This window comes from Halichoerus grypus, chromosome 6, assembly GCF_964656455.1.
Source record: "Halichoerus grypus chromosome 6, mHalGry1.hap1.1, whole genome shotgun sequence".
NCBI lineage: Eukaryota > Metazoa > Chordata > Mammalia > Carnivora > Phocidae > Halichoerus > Halichoerus grypus.
Window position 1 is genome coordinate 68,975,277 of NC_135717.1, and position 16,366 is coordinate 68,991,642.

Here is a 16,366-nt window from a genome sequence, read left to right on the forward strand (position 1 = left end):
CAAGGCACCCGGTATGCCCGTGGGTCTAAGACCAGAAGAGTCCCCGTGACACTCTCTCATGGATGGTTCCCGCTTGCCTAGATATTGAAGCCAGACCAGACATGCAGCTGGAATCGGACCTGAAGCTGGACAGGCTGGAAACCTTTCTAAGAAGGCTGAATAACAAAGGTACATCCCAGAAGCCAGAGGGCAGCTTCGGGTCTTGTGCTCGTAGCTCACTGCGATTCATATTTCAATGAGGAGCTAAAGAAACCTAAAAAGAAAACCCTGCTTCTCTCTCAAAAGTCTCTAAATCACAATTCTGATTGCTTTTTCTCCATTAAATTGTCTTCTTTCTATTTGACTTCACCGATTTATAGTGAAAGCATTACCTTTGTTATCATTTTAAAAAGGAAGTCAGGAATGATTGGATTACCCAGGTCTGATGCACTTCATACTGTACTAGACTGGGGACCTCCAGTAAGGTTGGTTCTTGAGTCTTAGTCCCTGGGATGTCACCCAATCAGGACTGAGAACACAGCAATTTTGCTTTTATACTTGAAAGCAGGTATTACACAAAATCGATGTGATCTCGCACCCGATGAAATTTAAAATTGTATATGTCAGTTTCTTTTTCTTTTAAGATTTTTTTTTATTTATTTATTTGAGATAGAGAGTGAGAGAGAGAGCATGAGCCAGGGGGCAGAGGGAGAGGGAGAAGCAGGGTCCCCACTGAGCAGGGAGCCCGACGCAGGCCTCAATCCCAGGACCCCGAGATCAAGACCTGAGCCACCCAGGCACCCCTATCTGTCAGTTTCTAATAAGGTAGCAGATGATGTATTGCAAGTGATTTCTGAATAAATGTTGAAATAAATATTTCAGTACAAAAGTCCATGAAGTATACAAAGTAAAGGAATAATATGCAGAACTAGCGTCATCTCTTAATAAAAATGCGCAGTACTTGAGGGGTGCTTGGGTGGCTCAGACTCTTGATTTTGGCTCAGGTCATGATCTTATGGTCATGAGATTGAGCCCTGACATCAGGCTTCGTGCTCAGTGCAGAGTCTGCTTGAGGATTCTCTCCCTCTCTCTCTGCCCTTACCCCCCACTTGCATGCATGCTCTCTCTTTCTCTCTCAAAATAAATAAATAAATCTTTAAAAAAAAATGTCCAGTACTTGAAACCAATCAAATACTAAGCACTGGGAGTCGCTACTGTTGACAGTGACCTCCTAATAGGTTGGGGATAATGTAGACGACTGCTTTATACCAGGAACATGAAAGTGTAATATAACGAAACTGGCAAGGCAAGGAATTCAAACAACTCGAAGCTCATTGCATATATGGAACAGTGATCTAGCTCAGCGGGTCAGGAAACTATTCCAGCTCTCCACCTGTTTTCGTTAATGAAGTTTGTTTGGAACGAGGTCATGCTCACAGTAGCGGGGGTGAGCGCTTGCCACACAGGCCATATAGCCTCCCAAGCACAGCCTACGGTGTTTACTATGTGACCCTTTCTAGAAAAAGTTTTTACCGATTTCTGATCTAGAATGAGGCTGAGGCCATTTCCGCCTCCAGTAGTTCAGAAATGCTCGGTGGGCTTTCATGGCCTCCTCTCCTACCACCTGCGTGGTGCAAGCTTTTTGAAGATGGGCAGTCCTTCCGGGAGAAGTCAAGGAAGGCCCAGGAAGCATTCATGGGACCCTGGGCCTCACTGTCATGTTCTCTCCACTTCTGGAATGTAGGGGGAAATAAATTTGAAGATATTGTGTAGTTGGGGGGGGTCGTGTTTGGACACAAATCTGATGTCATGTATTCTCTTCATCTGTTGGTAGTTGGTGGGATGCAGGAGACTGTACTCACGGTCACTGGTAAATCTGTGAAAGAGGTGATGAAGCTGGACGATGACGAGACCTTTGCCAGATTTTACCGCAGCATGGATGACACTGTGCCTCGAAGCCCCGTGGAGCTGGACGAGGATTTCGATGTCATTTTCGATCCTTATGCCCCTAAGTGAGTTATTTCAGTTTCCATCTTTCACCACTGAGAATGGCTGGTTCCTTCGTCAGCCTTCACACGGTACCTCTACGAGGATCTTCTCTCGCTGTCACCGCCTTCTGCCGTAGACCTTCCTTACAGACACATGATTATTCTCTAGAGCCAGACACGTGAGGTAGATAAAACACGTGCGCTCCAGGACAGATGTGCGCTGGGGCAGAAGGTCGGTGAACACAGCGTGTGCCATGGATGTTTGCCCTGGTCCATAAAAGTAATGTCACTGGATTGTTCGCATAACTGAATATTGTTTTGCAGATTTTTATTTTTTTTTTTATTTTTTTTTTTTATTTTTTTTTTTAAAGATTTTATTTATTTATTTGAGAGAGAGAGAATGAGACAGAGAGAGCACATGAGAGGGGGGAGGGTCAGAGGGAGAAGCAGACTCCCTGCCGAGCAGGGAGCCCGATGCGGGACTCGATCCAGGGACTCCAGGATCATGACCTGAGCCGAAGGCAGTCGCTTAACCAACTGAGCCACCCAGGCGCCCCTGTTTTGCAGATTTTTAGATGAACCTAAATTTAGCGAGAGGTCTCTATACTGTCTTTCATTTGACATGTTGAACTCTTACTCGTAACTTTGAAAAATATTTGGATCACATGGGCTCAAACTCCTACAATGAACTAGAAAATCAATAAAGCGTGTTACTTAACTTACAATAATTCATGAAATGAATAGATCTGAGAGCCTTCTCAGTGATGACCAAGGGTCGCTCTTTACCCAGGGTCATGACTAAACCACCTCAGGAAAGCAATTATGGTTTTAGGATTCCTTCAGTTGCAGGTGCCAGAAAGAAATCCAAGTCAAACGGACTTCGGCAAAAGAGAGGTGTGGAGCGATTTATAGGTTCACTCACTGAAAAGTGAAGGTGTGAACTAGGTTCCAGGGGCTCCTCAGAATGAGTTCTCTTCTCTTGCCGGTTTTCCTTTGGGCTGCTTTGCTGCAGCCAAGCTGTAACCAGGTGGCGGACAATGGCCACCCCAGCTGTGGGTGTTTCGGCTACCTCCTCGGCCACTCCAGCACCGGCAGCTTCTCTTCTCACAGTTCCCTCCAGCCCAAGTTCCAGGCTTGATTTTCTAGGGCCCGAGCCCAGCTCTAAAGCAATCACTGTAGCCAAGGGGATAGAAGGTGCTGATTGGCCAGAGCTGGTCTCTGGATGCCCCAGAGCCAGTGTCGAGGTTTTCTTACCAGAAGCCAGGGACAGTATACGCTGGGCAGGCTACGCCCCCAGCTACGGAACACATTTGTCTCTTCCAGAAGACTGTGGGGTCATCATACATTTTTCTGTAAGCTGCTCCAAATACATTTTTTGCATATTTCTCGTTTTTTTCAGTTTTTCTCAATTTTCTATCTTAAAAAATGAACAGTTTGCCATTTCCCGCCTTTAAATGAAATTTGGTGTATTTGCATACACAGGCATTTAACCATTTCTCATCTTCTCCCAACCCAAATGTCATTGCTTAAATCGTTATATCTATAGAGCTATATCTATGTTTATAAACACACTCTCACACAGAGGACCATATTATATATAATAGCACAGAGGCCATGCAGTTGGAAATTGAGAGCAGGAGTGGAATCTGTCAGGAAACCATGTGACTGGATCGCCTACGTCCCCATGTCTGGTCTGCCCCCAGAGAGTTGTGTCCGTGTATGAAGTTATAGTTGGCTTCTTGGACCTATTTTATTTCAATATATTCTTCAAAGCAGTGGTTACTTTTCAGAAAGGTGCAAAGGGTTGAGAGGAGGCTAGTTGTGGGGGAGTTCCTAAGGAAACTGAAAACCAGTTGTGTAAAAAGAACGTTTAGTCTGGAGGAAAGAGAAATCGAGAAGCAATGACTGGCTATAAATTCTTGAAGCGCTCCCCAGGGACAGAAGAAGTAGACGTGTGTAATATTCCAACAGGAGAAGTAGGAGGAGTTCATGGGTGTGATAAGGGTGAGGAAGAACTTCCTACCCTGCAGAGCTATCCAGTAGTAGAATGAGCTGTCCCATGTGGCACCAGATGCCCCTCCAAGCAGAAACCACAGGGTGTGGTGTGGGGGGTGGGGAGCCTCGGGGATCTTAAGACTAAATGGGCCTGAATCCCCCATCTCCAAGATTCTTTGTCTCCATGTCAGGGAGTGGCAGGCAGGAGGAGGAACTGTAAGACTTACAACGAAATCAGGAAATAAAATTGTAGAGACTGTTATTTCAGGTCAGAGACCCCCAAATAAAGCAGGCGTGGAGGCTATGCAGACCAAGACTACAACTCCACTTTGCTCCCCAGGTTGACCTCCTCTGTGGCCGAGCACAAGCGCGCAGTGAGGCCCAAGCGTCGGGTTCAGGCTTCCAAAAATCCCTTGAAAATGCTGGCAGCCAGAGAAGATCTCCTTCAAGAATACACGGAGCAGAGATTAAACGTTGCCTTCATGGAGTCGAAGCGGATGAAAGTAGAAAAGAGTGAGTATATGAAACCACCACCACCCTGCCTCTGTGTTGGGGTCTGGTGATTAGGTGATTTTAATCATCTTTTCTGTCTTGCTAAGGCCAATCATGTGTTCAAAAGACACTCATCAAATAAAAATGAGTAAGTTTGCACACACACGTGCACACCCGCCTGGAATGGAAAGGCTTTTCACAGAAATTCTTAGAGCGTGGAGCATCTATTCACTTTGTTAATTTAAATTATCCTGTTTTGCTGAGTTTTCTTTCAAGAGATTGGAGGAGAAGGATGCTTCTCAGCTTTGTAGTTCAAACCATTTTCAGCTCTGTAGAGCCCAAACACAGTAATTCCCCACTTAATCTTGTTCGAGAGCAAATCGTGTGATCTCTCATGAGAAAATGTCCCAAATTACTGCTTTTCCTAACCCTAGATTTTCATATTATTAGTTAATGCATAAACCAATGCTTTCCAAATTGCATTTAACAGGAGCCTCAGGAGCCTTGGAATTGGGGATGTGGACTGGGTAGCGTTGGGGCCTTGGGGTAGAGGTGGTGAATAGGAGTGAGGAGGTAGCTCTGTGCTCTGTGTCCCATTTCAGGCTAAGCTGCTCTGCTCTCCTCAACCTGAAAAGGTGGGGTTCCCTTGTTCTGTAACAGTGGTTTTCTTAATGGAGGTAATTAGGGCATACACCATTTGCCAGCTTGAATAGTCTTGCTATAATTTGTATTTTCCTTTAGCACTCAGAAACCTACTTCCGAAAGTTTTTCTTAGAAATATAGCATTTACATGAAGTAGTTGAGTCTTTTCATTATAACTGATTGACTAAGAAAATATATTTCAAAACTTCTGTGCCATATGAATTGTCAAGTAGCGTAAGACCCTAATCCCAGCAAAATAATTTTCTGAATTTCTCTCTAGCACAGACATTTTTTAAAAACAATCAGTTGAAGAAATAAAGGCTTATTGGCACAAATTTTAGGTATTTTTCCTCTGCCTCCGCTTTTGGGGGCCTGGGGATGGCTTTGTGATGATTGACATGTACACATTTGTTGGTGTACATGGAAAACCCAGCATCTTGTTAACAACAGTCTTAATTCTGAGAGCAGAAGACCTCAAGATTATCTAGTTGATCACTTTGCCTCCAGGAAAAAGATTAGGACTAACCACATCCCTACAACAGTGCCTGCTTTTCTACGTATAAAGACTTTTATTGAAAGACCTCTCATAGTCTTCCTTGTGAGTGTGTTTGCATTAACATCTAAACATTGTTAGGAATTATATCAGCTTTCAGTGGAATTGCAACACGTGTGTCCAGCTCTTGATTTTATACCAAAATAGCTGGTCCACACTGTCCCTCGATTCTTGTCCCCCTGCAAGGTGAGGTGTGACATGTGTCCACAAGCAGCTGATACTTTCAGTACAGAGTTAAATCCTGAGTACAGTGGCTCAGCATTGGGCTGCATCGTCAACCAAACCTGAGCATGTTCTCCCCCTCAGGATTGACTTTCTAAGAAAAAGCTAGTCGATGATGAATCTCTGATTGTAAACGTTGTCATTTCACCTGCCCATCTTGCCCCCCACCATTGTTTCTTTATTCAACCCTCCCAGTGTCCTCCAACTCCAACTTCTCAGAAGTCACTCTGGCAGGTTTAGCCAGTAAAGAAAACTTCAGCAACATCAGCCTGCGGAGCGTCAACCTGACCGAACAGAATTCCAACAATAGCGCGGTGCCCTACAAGAAGCTGATGCTGTTACAGATTAAAGGTATTTAGGAGCCGCGGAGAGGAATCACATGTGGATCAGGGGTTTGAGTCTGGTAACACCAGGAGGTCTGACTATAAGGGGGAGGGAACCTACTGTAGGCTGGGCGCTGCGCTACCTCCTGTCACGTAAGCTTCACAAATGCCATGAGGTGGGAGATGTGCCGCCCAGTGAGGCTTGGAGAGCTTAGTGACGTGCCTGAGGTCACAGCAGCTGTTGAGTGGCAGAGCCGGATTTTCATCCAGGTCTTCCCCATTCCAGAAGCTCAGCTTCTGCTGCCGCCTCCCCTTGTCCCCTGAGCCCTGCCACCATGCTGTCATGCAGTTCCAGATGCCCCCGAAGTCTTCATGGGGGCTTCTTCACTCGCTCCTCGCTGAGGTGAGCAAGGTCAGTGTGGGCCAGAGGCAGAGATGCAAGTTCTTGGAGAAGGAATCCAGGGAAGGCAGAGGCAAGTGAAGCCGACCTAGATTTCCACTCTAGCACCCCCTCTGTCAATAGCAAGGGAGACGACCAAAGAGGCCGTGAGCTATGAGGAAAGACTTAGCTGCCTCTAGAGTACTCAGCAAGAGGAGGCTGCATGGAATATCCTTCACGGAGGGTGTCCCGTGTGTTTCTGCATGACCACTGGCCTTTTTAGTGCATTCGGACTAGTGATGAGCATAGACACCCAACGTCTATTTCCGAGTTCTGACCCCGAGATGACACTATCAGTGTGACTGTGGAAAGGCCTAAATCAACAGTCATTTAGGAGAAGGTGTGGAAAGCAGCACAAAGCAGTGCTTCCCTCCAAGCTGACTCCAAGACTGCCCTGGGTTTAGCGTGCAAACCCCCAGGAAGAAGATGCTGTGGGAAGGCATGCCCTCACCTGCGTTGTGGCTAGCAGGGGCTATGGAACGCAGGAGGTGGGCTGAGCGCAGAGAAAGGGACCAGGAGAGGAGTTGAAAGGGGGAAAGGAGCACGTCTGCTAACTTTCCTGGAGGAGGGAACCTAATTAATCCACACGTGCTATAAAAGGACTCCAGTGGTGGTCCTAAGACGCATGGTGACATTTAGGAAAGCACTAACAAGGGAGAGTAATCTAGAAGGCTGTCACCAGAAACCCCCTTCTACCACTCTGCATCATGGAGCCGGTATCGGCAGATGAGAATCTTTAGAATTGCAGGAGTCTGGAGCAGGGCTGCTTCCTGGTCCTTCCTGCAGCTTGGAGAGTTCCCCTCTCTGGGAAGGTGGTGACGCTTTGCCTCCTGCCTTACAGGAAGAAGACACGTGCAGACCAGACTGGTTGAACCTCGAGCTTCGTCACTCAACAGTGGGGACTGCTTCCTCCTGCTCTCTCCCCATTACTGCTTCGTGTGGGTAGGAGAGTTTGCAAATGTCATAGAAAAGGCGAAGGTTGGTATCTGAAAAATAAAAATTGTTCAGTTAAGCATCTCCTTTACACAGCAATAGAAAGTTCTACCAGTTGCTAGATCTTTACAAGGCTTCTCAGACGCCAAATGTTTGATTCAAGTGAGGAGGGAGAGGCAGTATTTCTTTTGCTGAATGTCTCTCAAACAAGCATTCATTAGGTGCGTGCATGCGTGGGATGTTTTAGAAGGATTATGACCTATCTCGTCAGTTTTTAAGTCCTATTCTCACCCCTGTGTGAAAAAGGAACTGGCACATCACTTCAAAGCCATTTATCCCAGGTACCCATGAAATGCTGCTATAGGCTTATTGAAGGAGAATCTCATGGGCAGAAGCCCAAAGAATGGGTATTTCTCCAAAACTTCACAAGTGATCTATGGAATTTGAAAATAAAGAGCTGTTGCTGTAGAGAATTATACCGTGGTCCTTGAGTTCCATTCTCCTGACCTTGCTGAAAATACCCAAGAACTAGGGCCTGCAGCCCCTGTGGTCACATGGTCTCCCTTGCAGACCCGCCATTTTTCCCCTCCGACTTCAGTATGTGCCACTCTGCCTCACCACAGGCTTGTCTGCCTAGCTAATTGTGCTCCTCCTCCCTTTCTCCAGGCCTCAGAACTCGCAAGTTTAATTCAGACAAAGAGGGAACTTGGTTGTAGAGCTACTTATGTCCAAACTCTTGAAGAAGGAATTAATACACACACTCATGCGGCCAAAGACTTCTGGAAGCTTCTGGGCGGCCAAAACAGCTACCAGTGTAAGAGTTATTTCAGAGAATCATGAGACTTTTCTTACTCCCTACTTCATTCTTCTAAACCGGCCACCTTTCAGGGTAAAATGTCATACTGTCTTGTTGTTCTCATCCCAAAGCTGCTGGAGACCCAAAAGAAGACGAACTTTACGAAGCTGCCATAATTGAAACAAACTGCATTTATCGTCTGGTGGATGACAAACTTGTCCCTGATGACGAGTACTGGGGGAAGACTCCCAAGTGCTCCCTTCTGCAGTCAAAAGAGGTACAGTGTGTGGGGGCCACCCTCGCCAAGAGAGCACTTTGCACGGGGCTGCCCAATAAAATCGGTCTAAAGAAAAAGCATTTCTCGGGCACTTTAGACCAGTGGTCCTGCCTGGTCTTGAACAGTGACCTATTTTTAAAGTATATTTACTTGTGAATTCAAACCATCACTCCATCTTAAATACAAGGATAGAATTCAGAATATTGCTCAGAGGAGGCATGTGTCAGGCTTTTCTGTTTTAGGCAAAATGTAATTTTTTCTTTTTTTTTGTATTTTGTATTTTTTTTTCTTTTCATATCTGTATGAGGTGATGGATGTCAACTAAATTGTAGTAATCATTTTGCAATATATATATATAAATCAAGTCATTATGCCTTATACCTTAAACTTATGCTGTGCTATGTGTCAAGTACATATGTCAGTATAACCAGAGAATAAAATGTAAATAGTCCTTAGCCCTATCTCTTGATTTTTCTATAAACATTAAATAAAGTTTTTTCAGTCCTTAAGTTTCAGGAATAATAGATGCATGTTTATATAATTTGGGTTTGCCAAATTTGCTTTTTTCTCTCACACCGGTAAATGATTGCTAAATACATACATTGTCATTACCATTCTGTATTTTATACGTGTTGCGAAAAAGTGGAAAAGAATAAACGAACCTTAAATTTCATTGGATAGAGGAGTATTAGAAAGAATGCCATCCAAAGCAAGGTGGATTGTATGACATGCATGGGCAATTAAATGGAAAAACGAAATCACAGAAAAGAAATAATCAGGAGTAATTTTAAAGAGAAGGTGCGGTTGAGCCTAGTTGGGAGTTGAGTAGGATTTGGATTGCTCGACATGAAGGAAGAAATTAGTCTAAGAGGAAAGAGTCAAATAAACCACAGGCATGGAAATAAGAAATAGCATTACATTCACGTATCCACTCAGCAAACCCATAGTAAAGTCCTGTAAATGCAAGTACGGTATGGTCTGTGCCCTGGAGGGTGCTGGAACTGTACGGAGGGGCGACCACCTCCCTGGTCCTCGGGGCCTGGCATTTAAGAAGTGGCCTCTGTATATGCTCAGTGAATGAAAGAACAAAGGAGGGAGACAGGGAGAAAGAAAGGAAAGAAGGCAGGTAGGAAGACACAGTTAAACAACTCGCCACGGGGTTTGCGAGTTCAGGACAAGAGGGAAATGAGGGCCACAGGGCAGAGGCTAGTGTGGCAGGGCCTCGCCAGCGGTCACACCCATCCCACTCGGTCAGTACACACCCTCATTCAACCGGAGCAGGACCTTGACGTTGACCTGTTCTTCCCTGCCGTCTTCCCAGGTACTGGTGTTTGACTTTGGTAGTGAAGTGTACGTGTGGCATGGAAAAGAAGTCACATTGGCACAACGGAAAATAGCTTTTCAGCTGGCAAAGCACTTATGGAACGGAACCTTTGACTACGAGAACTGTGACATCAACCCATTGGATCCTGGAGAATGCAATCCGCTTATTCCCAGGTATTCCCGTCACGTGCCGATGGTGTGGAAGAGCGCGTGCAGATTCCCTCAGCGGGCCCGAGTCCCCACCACGCTCCCCTACTGTCACTCTTCGTAGGGTTTCCTTTTCATCACTGACTGCAGGCAGTAGCCTGAATGTTCACAGAAAGAACACTTCCTTAGCTTTTGCCTAACTGATGCGGGACTATGGATGCTGTCATCTTTTGGACGCTGTGTTCAGTCTCCTTCCTTGAGGTGAACAAATTGTTCCCACCTGCGGCATTCCAGGTGCTGTCCTGGCAGATGAGTAGCAATTGTTGAAACAAATTACATGCTGATCTGAGAAGCTTCCCAGGACCTGGAATTCCGCCATTGATCTGAAGGTGCAAAAGCAACGTATTTCCTTCTAATTTCACACCTTCTCAGTATAGCTCTTGAATTCCAGGATTTGCCATTTATTTGGCAGTAGGTGATGTCTGTGCCTTTCGGGGGGCAGGGAGTGAGAGGGAGGATACTGTATTGAAACAATGATTGTAATTTTAGTATTTCCTACTGGGAGTAGATGAGTGAGCGCCTAACCCATTGGTTCTCACCATGTCGCAGATCAGAATTACCTGAGAAGCTTTAAAAAAAAATGCACATACCAGGCCCAGCCCCAGCGCCAGCCCCAGCAATGTAGTCTTGATTCGTGTAGGGTGGGGCTTATGTGTTGGGGGTCTTAAGAGCCTCCTCAGGGCTCCTCCTAAGGGGCAGCCAAGATTAAGCACTGAGCCTTTCCTACCAGATGAGGGGCTGAAGTACTGAGGTGTCCAGACTTAGCCCAGTTCAAACATGGAAGTCGGCCTGAAGGAAGACGTTCGCCGGCTCACCCCACAACACACTGCCTCTCATGCTTGCTTGGCTTCCACCGTAAAAGATCATTGTCTAAAGCTGAAAGCAAGTCTCCTCCAATAGGCATCCTAGCAAGTCTGCAGAGTAAAATTTATATAAACAATGGTCATTCAGACATTTGCCGTGAAAGACCCCAGCCTTGCAAGGGAGTCCTGAATTCCCCAGAGTGGCTGGTACTTGGTTCCCAGAGTCCTGGAAGAGTACGAGGTGGAAGTGTTTGTATACCGTGCTTCACCCCGGCAGTCTCCCCAGGAACAGGCAGCCCCCTTGATGTGCCCTAGCTGTGACGTCAGAACCGTAGTCCTGATGAAACAGGAAGTGATGGAGCACAGAACACAGCAGGGCCCAGTGAGCGCTGCTCAGCATCCCAGGCTCCATTCACAACCAAAGATTGATTTGGAAGGATGAGCAATACCCGCACGAACCCTCTTCAGCCACCATTTCCTCGACTCTGCCTGTTTCTGAGTTACCAGTGTTAGGAACAGTTTCAAGTTCTGAGATCCTGAGGCGGGACCAGGCCTCCGGGTTGGGCTGTGCCACTTACCTTTCTGTGCCTTTGTGCTCCCCCTCCCGCGGCCCACTGTCATGTCTGGTGGCCTGGAAATAAATATGCAGATATTCTCTTTATGATCTATGGAAGTATGCTCATTTTAGTAACAGAGGAGAATTTCATCTGTTCCTGGACACCAGAGAGCTTCGCTGTAACAGGACTTAATAGAGAATTCAGGGTTAGCTCTGCCTCCCTCCCATCTACCCATTAAAGTGACAGACACGTGGTGAGCACCTGCAGGGGACTCTGAGTGCATGGAGCAGGCGAGGACGATGTACATGTGGCTCCTGCCTTCTCCTAGCTCCCGGTCTAGTATACCACCCCCAGAGGATCCCAGATACAAGAATTTGCTAGAAAGAAAGAAAAGTCCAGTCCAGACGGGATTCACATCCCATTCAGGCACATCAACTCCATGCACACAAAGCCTTGCTAGGCATCAGGCTGAAATACTAAAATATCACTCATCCGACAACACGAACCACTCATTCTCTATACCACTAATGTATTCTGAGTTGTTTTCAGTAGCCACGGGTGTCTGTTTTCGATTCCTTTCCTTTGTTTTCGCATGGCTTAATCTCGGTTCTTTTCCTGTCTCCTCCCCCACCCACTCACCCTTTCAGAAAAGGACAGGGGCGACCTGATTGGGCAATATTCGGGAGACTTACAGAACACAATGAGACTATTTTGTTCAAAGAGAAATTTCTCGATTGGACTGAACTGAAGAGACCTAATGACAAGAGCGCCAGCGAACTTGCCCAGCAAAAGGTATTTTTGGGAATCAAGTCTTAAACCTCAGGCCTTGGTTGAGGTCCCGACAACAGAGGCCTTGAAGCTTAAAAGCCTTCCCGGGGTTTACTGGGAGACAGCAAACGGGTTTCCAGTTATATTCTACCTTCCCGAGGTGAAGTAGCCCTGCCTGTGCCTCCGGGTTTACAGGCGACCCATTCGCTGTCATGGGGGGCTATTCAGGCCTCCGTAGTCTTTCCCTGAAATGCAGTGAAATGCCGGGACAGAGCTGGAAAGCCTGACTTTCTGAAACAGCAGTGAGTATGACAAGAAATGGCTGTAGGAACAGGCCCCTGAACCAACACTCCACGTTCCCTTGTAGGACGATCCTAGGGCCGAAGCCAAGCCGTACGATGTGGCGCGGATGGTGGTGGTGCCCCAGGCGACAACAGGCACGGTGCTGGACGGGGTGAACGTGGGTCGCGGCTACGGCCTGGTGGAAGGGGACGACAGGAGGCAGTTTGAGGTTGCCGGTGTCTCGGTGGATGTCTGGCACATCCTCGAATTTGACTACAGCAGGCTTCCCAAACAGAGCATCGGGCAGTTCCACGAGGGAGACGCCTATGTAGTCAAGTGGAAGTACATGGTGAGCACCGCAGGTCAGTGAGCACTTCCGTTTTCTTCACGCAGACGCGGGCCGGGGAGGGAGCACGTCTTAGAGCCCCTTCCCCGTGCGCGCTGCCTTACCCTCAGCCGTGGGGACAGCGCGCCAATCTGGTCCTTCGCTTTGAGAACCACTTAGTCAACCTTAAAGATGGATCCTGATGAGCTAGCATTGCTAATGAATGTCATGTTTCCTTAGAGAAGTTAAGGTTTCTCTGCTCCCCCCACTCCCTCCCCTGCCCCGTCCCCAGAGGTTCTCTGGGAAAGTGATGATTTGCCTCCAAATGACATTTGCCATGTGGCTGTCTACTGCTTAAATGAAAGTCTTAAGTGAAGCCTATCTGGATGACTTAGAACTGCAACCAAATGGTGTGGTAACGCACAAAAGATTTATGAAAAATAAAAGAAGCTGTTTCCTCTGAGGCTGGGAGCATTAACACGCTCTGTGGATCGGGTAGAATAAATACATAGTCAAGCTGCTCGTGGTTCCTGTTGGTGAAATACTCAAGCAAAACACTCAGTTGGGTGCTTTGCACGAGAGATAGTGAGGGAGGAGAGCCAGTGGACTTTGGAGGGAGAACCCCTTTTCCCTGCCCAGAAGTAGCCAGTTCTCAGCAGTGTCCCTCAGCCCCGCCATTTAGGAGTTTGTCGCAACCTTGTGATTTCGAGAGATTCAACCCCCGGGAGTTTATTCACCTCTCAGACAGCCTCTTTGCTGACCAGCTGTGGCTGCCCCGGGGCCCCAGGCAGTGGAGGCCGTGGTCTGCTGATCAGACGCCCGCAGACTCAAAACCAGTTGATTTCTTTCCTAATTGATCAAAAGTAAGTCTGTTAATCACCTGGCGGCATTTACTGAGCACCTAATCTGTCTTCTGGGCATAAGACACTTATTTTAGGGAGTAGGTAAATCCATCCGGCTCTGCCTTCAGGAAGCATATAGCATAAATGCCAATAAGGCAGGTGTGGGTGAAGCAGCGACGTCATGCCGCGGGAGGACAGCTGGGTTCCCCAAGGCGGGCTCTGCTGGCGCCAGTGGATCGGAGGCTGCACCCAGGGCTGTCGGGGGGTGCCCCCGGCCTGGAGGCCCACCCGGCCCACGGCCCACGAGGCACAGCACTGGGGGCTTTGCTGCACACTGTCCTTGAGTGCCTCCCCGAGGCACCCCGGGATGTACCGTGTCATTCTGCTGATTTCTCAGTAGGGCCCCCGCCCAAAGTCACACAGCGAGTAGAGAGCAGATTAGGACACTGACAGCCCCCTTCCCATTCACAAGGAGGCCCTAGGGCTTGGAGGAAAGGCCACAGGCCCCGGGGCCATACAGCCTGCATCTTCTCTCAGGCCCTACATACCAGCTCTGCAAGGTGGGTAAAGTGAATTAGCCTGTCTGAACTTCGGTGTTCTCACCTAGAAAACAGAGATGATACCCAGCTCACAGATTATTATAATCTTTTTTTTTATTTTATTTTATTACATTATGTTAGTCACCACACATTACATCATTAGTTTTTGATGTAGTGTTCCATGATTCATTGTTTGCATATAACACCCAGTGCTCCATGCAGAACGTGCCCTCCTTAATACCCATCACCAGGCTAACCCATCCTCCCACCCCCCTCCCCTCTAGAACCCTCAGTTTGTTTTTCAGAGTCCATTGTCTCTCATGTTTACAGATTATTATAATCTAGTACGTACAATGTTTAGCATGTGCCTGACACAGAAATAATCGTCACTGATGTCCTAAGCAACACAAGCAAAATCACTGTGAATCACATGAATCCAAGATTTCTGAGGCCTTCAGAGACCATTCTCTTGGAGGCCCCTAAGAAATAATGATTTCGCCCAGGCAAATACTTTCTGTAAACACAATGCACATCTCACAGCCAGCTCCAGCAGCTTCTTTATGAGCTAAGTTACAACTCTGAAGAAGTCCAGCTGCAGAGCATTAAGTTAGAGCAGGGAGCATTCAGATTTCCAGACGGTCCCTCTGGGAGCAGAGAAGCATAGCTCAGTGGCATGAACAGTGGCCCCTTGGCCACTGCGGTCCAGCCCCTCATCACTCGTACCCCTCAAGGGCCGCACCTGCAAACAGGACTGAACTTGGAGCTCGGGAAGCTCTTCCGGGACAGGGTCAGCAGAAACCATTGGCTGTAGAGACAGGACAGTCATCCTCCTGGCAGACACCAGGCAGCCTGCACAGGCGCACAGAGAAACTCCTTGGGGAGTGAACCGTGCACTCCAGGGAAGGGAGACGGAAGGCCTTGGCAGGTTGGATCCTGCCCCAGTAACAGAGCCAGGCAGCTCCGGAGCATGATACATGCTGGAGCTGCCGTGAATCGGTGAACAGTAAATGGGATTCTGCTGCAAGACCACCTGACCAGGAGCAGTTCTTTACGTTCTTCGTGTCTTCTGTTACTCCTAAACACAGCTACTGGTCACAAACTGACTCTGGAAAGTATTTTGAGGCACGAGACATCAACACTTTAAATTAGCCATCTGATCAAGTCTATAAAGGTTACAGTCCGTAATGTCTTACTGATGAAAGCTGAATCTTTGCTAAAATTAAAAATAAATGGAATAAGAATTAAGTTGTGTGTACGATTAAATTTGGGTATACTGACGAGAATTCCAAGGAAAAATACTGAAAACTATTATGAAATATTTTAAGAAAATATTTCTATTTTAGATGTAGATACTGAAGTCCACATTAGGATGGTAGGTGGTAAAACATTGGTTATTATTGAAACCTGAATATATACTTACACAATGTATTTAAGTGCTAACAAATTTCAAGATATGTATCAACTTCTGTGACCTGTTTTAAGCATATCTCTCCCCAGCTGACAGGACTAATCTTCACTACTTTGAAGAGTGGGATTTGCTAATCAAAGGCAAACTTTTGTTCCTATCTAAAGTAGCAGAAATTTCAAAGGAGTGGCTTCCAAACTAATTGTGAATATGCCTGACCTATTCATTGATGGTTTGTTTCTCTTTCATCTCGTCCACTTAAAAATACATGAACTTGACCAGTTCAGGTCCACAAAAGACGGCACTGAAGGTTGTGCTTAGGCAAAGTGCTGTAAGAAGTATTATAATCGTTTATGAAAACTGTTTATAGAGTGCTTTGCTAAAGGGCCAAAAAAATCAAATAAATATGGCCCTGGCCTCCTAAGAACTTAAAATACATGAGCTTTCTTCTTACCTTCAAACCTCAAGACAGCTGTGATGTTGTAAATGGGATTGGAGCTGAGAAAAACTGAGTTCATATAGAACCAGAGAATCCAGTTATCATCTTTAATTTTCAATAAGTGGGGGGGAGGGGGGTTGGGGTTTATAACCGCCTGTTTTCTCCCCTTGTTGACCACCACTTTCTGGGACGACCCAGGCAGGCATCTGAAGTAACAGCTTAGTCTCCTGACCTCAT

At 46.8% G+C, this 16,366-nt stretch overlaps 1 protein-coding gene across 6 annotated transcripts in view; it reads left to right on the forward strand.

The window, feature by feature from the left end:
* SVIL (supervillin) overlaps positions 1–16,366 on the forward strand; it is a 227,787-nt gene that overhangs the window by 196,947 nt on the left and 14,474 nt on the right. For all 6 annotated transcript variants that reach the window (XM_078075322.1, XM_078075317.1, XM_078075319.1 and 3 more), the window contains 10 exons: positions 82–168; positions 1,814–1,991; positions 4,303–4,475; positions 6,067–6,222; positions 7,475–7,611; positions 8,233–8,380; positions 8,494–8,639; positions 9,961–10,136; positions 12,177–12,321; positions 12,665–12,941. In XM_078075322.1, coding sequence (XP_077931448.1) covers positions 82–168; positions 1,814–1,991; positions 4,303–4,475; positions 6,067–6,222; positions 7,475–7,611; positions 8,233–8,380; positions 8,494–8,639; positions 9,961–10,136; positions 12,177–12,321; positions 12,665–12,941 — 1,623 coding nt within the window. The remainder of the gene's footprint in view (positions 1–81; positions 169–1,813; positions 1,992–4,302; positions 4,476–6,066; positions 6,223–7,474; positions 7,612–8,232; positions 8,381–8,493; positions 8,640–9,960; positions 10,137–12,176; positions 12,322–12,664; positions 12,942–16,366) is intronic.